The 13,011-nt window shown below is 44.0% G+C and overlaps 1 protein-coding gene across 2 annotated transcripts in view; it reads right to left on the bottom strand.

The window, feature by feature from the left end:
* LOC115771822 (uncharacterized protein DDB_G0283357) overlaps window positions 1-13,011 on the bottom strand; it is a 64,080-nt gene that overhangs the window by 5,558 nt on the left and 45,511 nt on the right. Inside the window, exons 7-15 of one of the 2 annotated variants that reach the window (XM_030717702.1) lie at window positions 12,702-12,854; window positions 11,333-11,505; window positions 9,869-10,123; window positions 7,294-7,734; window positions 6,837-7,226; window positions 6,495-6,779; window positions 6,280-6,432; window positions 6,060-6,206; window positions 4,683-5,976 (exon numbers count right to left, since the gene is read on the bottom strand). In XM_030717702.1, coding sequence (XP_030573562.1) covers window positions 4,683-5,976; window positions 6,060-6,206; window positions 6,280-6,432; window positions 6,495-6,779; window positions 6,837-7,226; window positions 7,294-7,734; window positions 9,869-10,123; window positions 11,333-11,505; window positions 12,702-12,854 — 3,291 coding nt within the window. The remainder of the gene's footprint in view (window positions 1-4,682; window positions 5,977-6,059; window positions 6,207-6,279; window positions 6,433-6,494; window positions 6,780-6,836; window positions 7,227-7,293; window positions 7,735-9,868; window positions 10,124-11,332; window positions 11,506-12,701; window positions 12,855-13,011) is intronic. The other variant, XM_030717701.1, reaches the window with a different exon arrangement.

Below are 13,011 nucleotides of genomic sequence, written 5' to 3'. Positions count from 1 at the left end.
ATTTTGTCTTGATAGCAGGCCGTATCATTTTAAGCGTATTTAAGATTTCAATCAGATTTATGAATCAAATGTTATTTCTACTTATTCAATTCATTTAGTGGCATATCAAAAGGACTCTTTAAATTGATATCAACATAATTCAGCTGCATTAATTTCGTAATTGAAATATCTTTCCATCTTTCTATCTATATTTAGTTTCACATCTGTTCTGTTATTTCTTTGTGTCTGTGTCTCAATCTCAATACACTTAAAAGCTCATTCAATTTAGCCAAAGACATGTTTGTTGTAGCACATTTGCTGTTATTATGATTGAGTTCACACACACACACACGCACATACACAGGTTTGGGAATGTGTAAAGGCAAACATTATGTTCCCATACTTTGTCAGTTGGGTAGATAGACAGACACATACATATTAATTTGTAAATGAAAACATAAAGGTGCACACGCAAAGGGATCTTGAGTTAGCATATGACTAAGTATCTTTATCTTGTGGATACAAACACTTGAGCTACTGGTCTTTTGTGTGTGCTGTCAGCTTATGCTGTTTTGCAGCCAACCAAAACTTTTCTTGTGTGTGGCAAAGTTTATTTTGGGCATTTGATTGAAGTTTGTTTGATTTGCTATTAATTAAAATTGCATTCAACTTGAAAATTGTATTTGTTGCCTTTAGAGAGAACTTATCGGATGCCAGTGCAAGGTCCCACTCACTCCATCAATAATCAAGCTTGAATTGCAGCCTAATGGAAACACGTACGGAATTGCTTAAATCAACAGGATTGTGTGAGGAGGGTCGGCTGAGCTAGGCATTCCTTGCTTCTTGTTGCCTGTTCAAATTTAATTAATTTTCTTCCACTTTTATGGGTGTGCTTCTGTTAGCTAGTGTGTGTATAGCTTTATGTGTGTGCATTCGTGTGTTAATAAGGCATAGTCTCTAAGTACACACATACGCCCCTTGGCTCTTTGGCCCAAACGCAAATGCATCAAATTGCCTGGCAAAACGTTGGCGGCTATAAAACGCCCCCCGCAATTAGCAGCACCCGCTAAAAAGGACTCTTTCAATGTCAGCAACTGCCACCGAACCGTCTGGCAACTGTCAGGGCCAACTGCCAACAGGCGTGTCAACATACTCGTCTAGATAATTATTACGTACGCGCCCTGAGCTCTATTTTTTTTCCATTTGTTCATAGCGTATTTTTCAGCATTTATCATGCAACGGCTTAAAAAATATTGAAAATGTTTTTGTTTCAAATAAAAATGCACATAAATATTTAAAGCGACAGATGTCCACTGCGAAGAGACAAAAGACCAGCTTAGAGCCATACAAAAAAAAAAAGGGTAAAATAAATTTTAAAAATATATTTCCCGACGACTATAGTCTGAATGCTTTATAATTAAATCATCCGGTGTGCGGAGCAAATAAATAAAAAACCCAATTGTTAAATAAACTTTTTTATAGCATATTCCGCACTATTTGAGTCGTAAATTGTTTTCTGCTCATAAATCAATTGCCAATGCAAAAATATTTTTATTTGTTTTACATTTCTATTAAAAAAATAAATAAAAAAATATTTCCCCTTGTTTCGCTCAAAGTTTTTTTATAACGAACAAAAAATAAAAAACAATAGTAAGCCCCGTATATGGCTTTTTTTGATCGAGCTCTAATGGTTTTACATTTTTGGAGGACTGGCAAAAAGTTAGTCAACATCAGACAGAAATATAAATAAAATTTGTAACCATGTCTGCTTTTGTTTATATAAAACTTTCGCGACTAGGAATTGAAAGCAATAATATATGAAATATTAACAAGTCGTGGTATGTGCTTAGATTGAAATATTGTGTATTTATTTTGTTGCAGTTTAGCTGATTAAAAATGTTTGAACTTTAACTAAAAATTAAATAATATTTACTTTATGGGGGAGTGCGTCAATTTCATATTTTAATATTATTTATATTGTGTGTGCACAGTGCGATTTATCAAATTTCATTGCAATTTTCATTTAAGTATTGTATTACAATTTTTATGAACATTTAATATGTCATTCGTAATTGTTACTGAAACTCTGAATTATATTCAATTATTGCATTTATTTTCAATTGTGTTCAGTTTAATATTAAGCTTTTTGATACTTCGCCTGACTATTTGCTTAAAAGGTCATTTACGAAAAACGGCTTTAAGCTCAATAAGCCTGACCATAAGTTGTCGCTTTTATTGTTTACCAATTGTGTTAATCTAACATTTGTTAGTGTAGTGTGTTGTAGTGTGCAGCTGCTTAGGGCGACGAAGAACAACAACAATAGAAAACAATAGCAATAACAACTGCAGGCACTTACACAACTCTTCAGGGGCAGCGTGAAGTGCGTACTGGCCCGGAGACAACAGCAGCAGCAGCAGCAGCAACAACAACAATCGAAACTTTTGGCACATTAAATCAGTAAATTTATTGACTTAACTGCTTTAGCAAGGACATGCCACATGCCAGGCACGCCCACACCTACGCCCACGCCTATCGTTTGCCCTCTGGGTTCTACGGAGAGTTCTCAGTATCGTTCTGCAGTGCGTTGGTCTGTCTTTATTGCTATCTCTATCGCTCTGTCCATGGCCCTTTGAGTTCCTGACTCGCTCCTTGCTGTGCTGTCATAATTTTTGATTTGCTTGTTTTATTTGATGTCCTTTGGCTGCTGCTGCCGTTGCTGTTGTTGTTGTTGTTGCTGTTGTTGTTGCTGTTGTTGTTGCTGTTGTTGTTGCTGATGCTGCTTCTGCTGCTGCCAGACGCTGTCTTCGCTTTACTAAGCTGCCTCCAGCTTAGGGAAAAACAATTTTGCAAAATTTATTTTATAGCAAAATTATGCCAAACATTTCGAGAATGTTTCTATGTAGTGTCTGTTTTTGCTATGAAGGACATTTGCGACACACATAAATACACACACGCGCACACACACACACACACACACACACATACACTCTCACACACACATAAGTGGCGTATGTGCGTAAGCGTGTCGAGCTACGCTCTCACAGAATTTATTTAAGAATTGTAACTATTCTTGCTGTGGTAGCTGCGAATTTTGTGCCATCAACTTGACTTGATTTTGCCTTTATTTGCCTGGGCAGCCCACTGTACCGAGCTTGACACCGCACCAAACCCCGCCTTGCCTCTCGCATTTGCTGTTACATAAACTTGGATAATGTAGCGCAAATAGTTGCTTATTATTTATGCTGCTTATTGCCTTCCAGCCTCTCCTATTGTCTTGGCTTGTGTATTTTCTTGGCCTTAAATATCTTTTGCTTTTCAAGCAATTTCTTTGTTTGCTAGACGAAAATTAGTTGGCATATTTCTATTCTTAATTAGTGGTGTGTGAAATTGAGCTAAAGTATGTATGTGGGATCCTTAGTTAGAATATTTTGAAGTCTAGCTTTAATATACTTAATATATAAAGCCTATAATAGCATAACACTTCCTTTCATTGCAGGCAAATACATTTTACAATGGCAGAAAATATAATAAATTTGATCTTTAACGAAATATGCCCAAATGTGTTTGACGTTAGGCAATTATATGTGACATATTTTCCAAAAAAGATTCAATTTTAGACCATCTACTGGTTTCATACTATTTAAATTGTAAAAGCAATCTGCTTTATGCATGGGCTATTCATATTTTTTAAATATTAGAACTTTAGACTTTTTATATCAGACAGTTTCCTGTCCTTTTAAGAATCTATATACCTGAATGGGGTTGTCAGACGGACAAGACTAAGCCCCAACGGGGTTGTAAATATCCATTCCAATTACCCTGTACACAGTATAAATCATAAAAAAACTTCGCTTTTCCCTGGTGATATATGAAATTGTGTGTAAAGTTATTTCAAAACACATTACGTTGCAATCATGTGAATCTTTAAGATACTTGGCTTGAATATGTATATGTGTATGTATTTATTTTCGCGCAGTCTATTTAAGTTAATTAAATTCCAGTCTATGCGCCAGACACAAAACGCAGATAGCGGCAAGTTTATTTGCAGACAGCGCGTCGCTTTTGATAACTCAAACAAACGAGCACAGATACACACACACATACATGCAGACACAAGTGTGTGCATGCCAAGATAAGTGTGCATGTAACTAAGGCCAGGACAGGAGTCCTTTTGGCCAGAGCGCCGCACACTGTTTACAATGGGTCTTACAAAATAATCAACATAAAAGCTTCAGTTACTTATTAGACGAAAATAGAAGAGAGTACGAAAAAAGATATGTATGTGTCTATATAAACACATATGTACTCCATATATATACATGTAAGCACAAGTTGAAAATGAAGTATACGTTACGAGAGTGTGGCAACGACTGACATCATTGGCCTGCTACTCGCTAATGCAGAAGCCGATGCAGTAGCCGTTGCAGCCGCCGTTGCAGTTGCAGCTAAGTGCATAAAAAACGAAGTGCTTAAGATAGTGCGAATAATATACGAATTCAATTAAAAGGCGGCAACTGAAAACTAGAAACAAAATAAAAACGAAAACAAAACAAAACTCGAAGTTAAGCAACTAAGTACACAGACAGAGAGTGAGTAACATGCAACACAAACAAGGATGCGGCAAGACAAAGAACAACGACACATGCGACAGGTTGACGCAACATGCGCTAGGGGAACGGGGCAGAGCCTAAGGCTTACTCACAGTTTGCTGCGTTGAGGTGACATTCGATGGCGCGACATTCTGTCCATGCTGCAGATACACTAATGGCCCACTGGCACCGCCAGCGCCCGCTACTGCTGCCGCCTTGGGCTGCTGCACAATGGGCGGCTGCTGCGCGGGCATGACGGCGGCGCCTTTGTCAAACTGATAGTACATGACATCGTTGGCGGGCGCCGAGCCGCCGTACAACGGCGGCGGCGGTGGCGGCGGATCCGCTGTCTGTGCGCCCGAAATGTGATACGCGCTGGCCACTTGCTTGGGCGAGCCATTGCCCGAACCAGAGCCGGAGCCGGAGCAGGTGGCGGAGCCAGTGCTGTTGTTGGCAGTGCCTGGCGGCATCTGAGGCATCTTGTAGTTGTAGATGTAGGGACGCTCGTATTCGCCGCCATGTATGTAGGACAAGAAAAGATCTGATTTGGCCGGCTGCAGACCAAAACCACCAACGTGCGAGGCGCCAGCTGCGCGCTGGCCCGGCGCACGATTGTAGCCAGCACTGGAGACACTACTGCTGGCATAGTGCATGGGATAGCAGCTGGCATTGGCCAGCTGAGAGCTGCCGCCAGCTGCCCCGCCCGTGAGCAGCTGCGTCTTCGTCAGGCTTTGACCGGATAAACGACGCGTGGGCACGCCAATATCCGATTTGGCATCGCGCCGCTTGACCTGCGCCGCACTGGAGGATGGCCCATGATAATAGTACGGAGCAGCTGGATTGTTGGGCCACTCCACAAAACTGCGTTGCCTGCTGAAAGTACCACCACCACCACCACTAGCTGACACCATATTACCCGTAAGATTGCTGCTGCTGCTGCTGGCAACACCGCCGCCGGCACCGACTGAACCCTTGCCCAGCGCATTGTTCAGACTGAACTTGTACTGATTGTTCTCAAAGGTCGTGTAGTTAAGCAGTCGATTGCCGGCGCCGTTGTTGCTGCTGCTGCCGTTGCCGCTGCTTCTGCCACCAGCCGAACTTGACGGCGGCGTTGAGTTAGTAGCTGAGGCGGATGCGCTATGCACCGGCGCCAGGTTTAGGTTTGGATTGTGATTCGGGTTAGTGGACGAGGAGGAAGCGTATTTGTAATTGGGCTTCTGTTGGCGTTGCTGTTGTGCGAATAATGAGCGTTGCTGCTGTTGCTGATTACTCACAGTCTGTTGCATGAGGCTGTTGTAGCCACCATTGTTGCCACCACCACCGCCGGCGCTGCCAACGGACTTGCGATGACTGCCACTGGAGGCGCCAGAGGATTTATTGGTGCCATAGCGAGTGCTATCGCTGGATCTGTTGAAGAGATGAGAAACGTAAACTAATGTTGGTTAGCTCCCCCAAAATAGAGTTAGCTTCCATTGTGTCTAGATAATTACCGTTCCGACGAGTAGGCGTAATCCTGATCAGCACCAAGACCTGAATCCGTGTGCTCGTGCGAAACGCGTAACGCTGAATTCTCCAAGGGGCTCAGATTGGAGCCCGTGGGTGAGATAAAGTCGCCCATGCTCATGCTGGACATCATGCTAGAAGATAAAACATGGGAGAGTTGGAAAATTATCAAAGAAAGATCTCGATTCGGAATCGCTCGCGACTTACCGCACTAGACCATGCCCATTGTTGCGCTCGCATTCACGCGAGGAGATCGTGCTGGCCGAGCGTATAGAGCCGTTCTTGGGTGCACCGCCGCCACCACCACCGCCCACGCCGCCGACATTGCTATCATGCGGATGAGAGCTTTGGTAGTAGAGTCTACAAATCAGCAATATGAGAAACTGCCTGAAGCAGTCCTAGAATCCTATGTCTCAACTCACCCTCTAATCCGATCGACGCGATTTTTGGCCTGCCCAGCGTTGGCCGGGCCGCCGCCATTCGTGATGGTATTACCCGAGCCGGTACTCTTAGCGCCCACGCTGCTCTTGCTGTTGCTCTTGTGTATCTTGAGATTGGAGTTGGAGCGTTTTGAGGTTGTCTCCACCACGGTGTACGGTATCTCGCGTAACTGTTGCTCAGACATGCCCTCGGTGTCCACCAGATCGAACTGCAAATGCTTGGCCAGCTCGCTGTTCCACATGCGACTGCGGGACTCCGAGGGAGATCTGTTGGATAACCGAGTTAGAGCTGTGAACAGACCCGAGCCCAGCCAGTTTACTTACTTGTTCTTGCGATGCCGACGCGACTTGTGATGCGAGTGCGTGTCCGAGTGGCTATCGTTGCTATGCAGACTGCGGGCTACCATGCTGCTCTTTGACACGGACGCCTGCTGCACGGAGCTCTGGCCCAGGCTTGCCTCCGCCTGCCGCCGTTGCACCTCACGCCACTGCGTAGTGGAGTCAATCAACTCAGCGCTGCCGCTGCGCATGGAGGAGCTGCGATGACCTGAGTAACTGCGTCCCCTGGTGCTGTCATGATCTGAGCCACCAGCCGAGTCGCGTCGATGCCGATGCGAGCGACGGTGCTTGCGATGATGCGAACGACCAGAGCGACCCGAACCACGTGACAGCTCGCTCTCATTGTCCGAGGTGCGACGATGGCGTTGCTTGTGTCTAAAAAAGTCAAGGGGGTGAGTCTCGAGGGGATGCACTGTGTATGTGTGGAGCCAGATGAACTTACCGGCGCGTGGAGCGCGAATCGTTTGATGAATGACTCTCTACGGAGCTGGAGCGATATCGCTGCTGCTGTTGCGAGGCGGATGAGGAGCTGGCGCGCTGCTGCCGATGCTGATGATGCGACGACGATGACGACTGCTGATGATGATGATGATGACTTGTACCATGGCCGTGGCTATGACTGTGGTGATGATGCAGCCCACCGCCTGTGGTGCTCACCGAACGCACTGAGCGCGGACTTGAGGGATTATGGCCAAAGAGCGAACGCTGCTGAGATCTTGGCCAAGGAGCACTGCGCGTGCTGCGCGGCGAGTCAGGTGTCTGCAAATTGCTGCCATTGTTGTTGTAGCTGCTGGAGTTGTTGTTCTGCTGCGAGGACTGGCTGGGACGCACGCCCAGGCTAGTGGGTATGCTATACGTGGAGCGGTAGGGACTGTCGTAGTTGCTGCAAATACACGGAGTGGAACATTGTGTGGAGAGAGAAAGAAAGAGAGAGGGGAGTTGTGATCAGTCAGCAATTGCAACGCTCTCGCATTATTTTGCCATAAATTTAAATTGTTTAACATAAACGTTGATTAAAGTCTGCAGCATCGCGGCATTTAGGCTGTCGCTTGAACGGCCTCTGTCTGAAGATCGGGCCAAGCTAGGAGGATCGCCCTCAGCCAGTCAGCTAGCCGCCAGCCAGCGAGATCGACACAGACAAATAATGCGCGTGTGTAAAATTGAGTAATTGCCGCACTGGCAATCAGCGGGCAATCATTTCGAGCTTCCCATCGCAACAGACATGGACATGGACATGCACTTGGAAGTGGACTCCCCGGACGTGCCATCGCTCCGGTCGCGCCTTGTGATTTATGTCCCGCTTACCATGGTGTGGGCAACTTGATTGGCCTGTCCTGGCTGCCACTGCACCCGCCTGACGTTTGGCTTCTTTGTTTGCAAATGATAAACGACGTGAGCTATTTGCTCTTCCCAGCTCAGTTCTATTCTGTTCGGTTCAGTTCTGCTGTGATCTATTCTGTTTTGTGTTCCTAGGAATTGTTGCGCCAGCGATTACATTTGTGCGCTGCCACAGTCCCTGAGCTCTATTACCATCTTGGATAATTTATGCACAGATAGTGGTTTCTGCGCCAATGACATTGATGGGGTCAATGTGGCATTGCCACTGCTCAAGTTAATGATGAGATTTAAAAGCCACTGATCGTAAAAAACTGCAAGCATCTCGAGGGCTACACTCTAACCTACGATTAGTGTATGATTTATTAAGATTTTGCAAGTAAAGTTTCTCAATTAAAAAGTTTTTTGATGAAAAAAAAAAAGCTAAGAGTATTTGTCTTAAGCATTTTTCATATCAAATTTAAATATTTTAATATGATTTCATAAAATATTTAATATAAAACAGATATCAAGCTCGAGATAGAAAACTAGGGTACCCTATTTTTTTTTAATTATCAAGAAAATTCTTTCATTTATCCTGTTTTCATGAGTCTCGAAGCTAAATTATCATAGATTTAGGACATAATTCAAATTGAGAATAATGATTTATGAGAATCCAACCTCCGTAAGTATTAAGAGCACAATATTTGATGTTGTGACCAATTTCTTGTAAGGATTACTAATCGCTGACTCTTTATATTAAATTGCTTACGTTAATATTTTTTTTTCGGAAGCAACTCAAACAAACTCGGAAACTGCTGTTTAAAACTCCCAAATTTTTCCCTTCCCACATATAAATATTCGATCTGTCGACGTATGACTCAATTTCCATTAAGCTCTCGCTCGTCTTGATACAGCATGTTGGCAACATTTCCGCTTGTGCCAACGCCAACGCTTTTCTAATGGCCGATTTTTATTTGTCCATATATAATTTGATGTTCAGAACCATAAAACATTTAATAAATGTTGCGTCTAGACAATGTAACTGCCATCAAATGGCAACTAAATGGATTTTGAGCACGAAATCGAAAAAGGGCAGCACAAAAACACATGCCACAGGAGCACTCGAATAAGGACATCACAGCAACAATAACATTCACTAGAACAATGCGAAGGCGGCGGCCTGTCAAACACAACTCCTCACACGCACACACATGGGCCATGATGAAGTGTTTTCTGCATTGTTTTTTTCTCTTTTTTTTTTTAATTCAACTGATACAATAGAAAGAGATAAAGAGAGAGCGAGAAAGACAGAGAGAGAGGGGGACAGTTTCACTATGCCAACATGGGAAACTGCATATGTATTTCCCCCTCAGGGAGCTGTTGCGTATTTTGGGGCTGCTGCTGCAGACAGCCACCCGAATGGAGAAAGCCCCAAAAAAAAAACTTGCTTGCTGAAAATTAAAAACAGATCAAAGGAAGATGCTGCAGCGAGCAACATGAGAGCACTTCCGGCCGGCGCGGCTCTACAAAATTATGACCGAAAAAAGACTTTTTCCAAAAAAGGACCACTGCGCCAAAGGAAGCGTACAAAAAAAATATATATGCATATATACATACCGACAAATAGAGAACTGACGTTGGGTAAATCAAAACTTTTGTGCATGAAATGAAAACAAATGATGGATATTTGGAGTACTCACTTGGCGTTGGCGTTCGCATTGCTGTTGGCCAAGCTCTGCAGCGGCAGCGGCTGCGGCAGAGGGCGGTTGCCAATGAGGATGCTGCCGACGCTGACGCCGACGCCGCCGCCTCCAACTCCAACTCCACCTCCGCCGTTGCTGTTAAAAAAGTCATCAATCACGCGTCGGGGCTGGCGCTTGGAGGGTACGCGCGTAAAGGCGGGCGGCGCACGTCCGGCGGCAAGTGCATCCTTCTCCATTTGCTTGTCCGTACGACTTTGGTTGTGGGTTGGTTGGGTTGGGTCAGACATGCGATTGTTGGGCAACATAAAAGTAGGCATGAAGGCGTCCAGAAAATATTAACAAAAATAAGCAACAGAAAAAAAATAAAATAAAAACAATAATAGTACAAGATGCTCATGGTTGGTAATAATGAACAGTGAACCATAAAAAGGTTGTAAAAAACTTTCGTTTGTTTCACAAATTAAAAACGCTGGTCGAGCCTGACGAGCCTGTCGAGCGCTCGTAAAAAGTGCGCCGGAGCCGGCGCCCCAAAACTTTTGGCCAACCTCCCTGGCGGGCAAATAGTTTCGCTGTGTAACGCTTAGCCACGTGAACTCGATTTAGACCAAATTCGTAGCGGCTAAGTGCAAGAAAGTTTCGCCCAGTAAATGACCCAGCCGCAGTCACCGCAAATGGCTGTCATAAACATGAACCTGGACATGGTCAAAACGGGGGCCAGACCTAGGTCCCTGCCACATTCGTCATGCACAATTGCCTTGCATTTGCCGGCGGCTCAGGCTGAGTTTCTGGCTTCAGCTTCGGCTTTGGCTCCGACTCCAGCTCCGGCTACAGCTTGGAGGCATTTCACAGAAAGTCATTAGTGGGCTTTGCGCTCGACTTGAGTTTGTCGGACTGCCTGCAGATCCGACATTTTTATTGGACTTCCAATTAGCTGGGCAGTCGAGTTGGTGTAAACTTGATCTATGTGTGTGCAACCATGTGGTTGCTTCTATTAGAGATGCCACAACTTCTGCTGAGCCAGTTCAAATGAACTACATGAAAAGTAATTCTTAACAAATCCGGTAAGGGCGTAGTAACAAAATTGCTATAAGCTAGCTCATTCCATTGGTGAACTAGTTCATTCAGCCCAGCACTGAATTGTGCTGGCCTTTAATGATCTAATCACATGAGCTAGCTGCACATTCGCAATAGGATTTGGAGTGCTTGGTTACATTTTAATTGGCTTCACTTTTTGGAACGCTGCAAATTGGCTAATAAATTGGACAAAAGCGCACAAGCTGTGCATCTTGGTTAAGGCTCCAACTTGCGTTTAATAACATTATTTCAATGCCAAAAAGCATTCGCACACCAACACAGCCATCACCCACTCGAATGTGGTTATACTTCCGGCAGATTTGGCTGCACACTTGAAGCACCTCTTGGAGCTGGTGCCGGGGGCTGTGGGGATGTACTCGTACTCACCTGTGTCTGAAGCGGGAGCCCAGTTGAAACAAATCCGCTGCGTGTGACTGGGAATTGGGCAACGGCGCAACTCGCACCTGTCTAAAGAACGCATGATGCTCCACGCAGCATCTCCACAAATGTTTGCACGCCGATTTGCGTGGAGTTTCGAAGCCATAAGTGCTGAGCTCATTCTGTGAAGAAGGCAAGGAAGGAATAGCGCAAGTGTGATAAGCACTAAGTCAAGTCACGACGATGACGATGACGATGACGATGACTACGAATATGACGAGGACGATGACAAGGGCGGAGACGGAGAGGGAGACGCAGACGTGTCCCGACAAAAGATGCAGTTGCCAAGTAAAGGCAAATTGAGTGAATGAATGCCCGGCTGAATTCGGGGCCGCGACAAACTTTGCTCTTGCCAATGTAAAGTGTGAATTCTTGGCCAAAAAATATCACCGACAAAAAAGAGATGGAAAATGGTAAAGTTTCGCTTTTGTGTGCGTCAACTGCGGAAAAGTTTTTTGATTATCAAAGCGTTAGCACCAAAAAGTGTTCAAGTTAGAAAAACTGCCAAGGAGCTGAGAGCAAGAGCTATCTGCTATCAGCTACTAGCTACTTGTTGTCTAACGAGTGCTTCAGCTTCTCCCACTTGAGGACGTTGACAGCCAAAAAGTTGTCACACAACGAAAAAAAAAAAAAATTGGCAACACTGCGAAATGCTTGTAAAAAGACAATGTTTTTCCTGCACTGAAACTTGAATACACTGCGAGTCTAAGGCAAGAAGGTAAAACATACTTCAGTTAAACATAATATTCCAATACTATTCATAAACTAAATATTTAGAGAATTAAATATGTATTTAATAACAGCACATCTTGAATATGCACCAAGCCTTTGAATATCTAAATTCTTGCCGATGGGCAGTATTAAGTTGGGTAACTTGTCAATATTAACCGCTTGTTAATATTCTAAATGTCTGAGTAAACTTTTGTTTGCTATTAGTTTTATTACAACGTAATAAAATATATCATCAAATCTTTTCTTATTTCTTTCAAGCTAAAAACTACATTTTAAGACTCTCTAACTGCGATCTTGTCATAATATCACAAGCTTAAACTTTGTGAGAATTTAACCTATCACTATCTTATGAAAAGTAACTCTTTCGAGAGATGTAGGTCGAACAAAGTGCCTGGTGATACCCTTTCTACAAGTAACATTAAAAACTTGAAGCGAACAATAGAAAACGAACTGCAAATTGTAAGAAGCACTCGACAGCGAAATATTTATGGTTAGGAGCAAATACTTCGTCGTCGCCTTCTTCGTCGTCGTCTTCGTCGTCATCGTCATCGTCTTTCGTATTGTCGGCTGGTGCGCTGAAATTTACATTTTTATCGCTTATCCTGAGCATAAAATAGCGTCCTTTATAATAAACTTTGGCAATGCGCGGCCAATAGTAATGAGCCACCGTCGTCTTGTTGCGCAGCACGACAATCCCGCTAGGCGTCAGGCCCAGATAGTACTCGACACTGTCTTCGCCCTGGAAAACAAAAAGAAAATAGAATTGAGAATGAGCTAAGTTCGAGCTGAAGTTAGAGTTAGAGACTTTTTGGGGAACAAAGGAGAGCCTTTGTTAAAGCTCAAACTTTTTGGCTATTGCCAAAAAAATTGTTAACAAGAGAGAAAAGTTTTGGCCA

Source organism: Drosophila novamexicana, unplaced genomic scaffold (assembly GCF_003285875.2).
Source record: "Drosophila novamexicana strain 15010-1031.04,08,12 unplaced genomic scaffold, DnovRS2.1 tig00000108-arrow-pilon, whole genome shotgun sequence".
Taxonomy (NCBI): domain Eukaryota; kingdom Metazoa; phylum Arthropoda; class Insecta; order Diptera; family Drosophilidae; genus Drosophila; species Drosophila novamexicana.
Note: the sequence above shows the minus strand (reverse complement) of the source record. Positions and strands in the feature narration are given on the sequence as shown.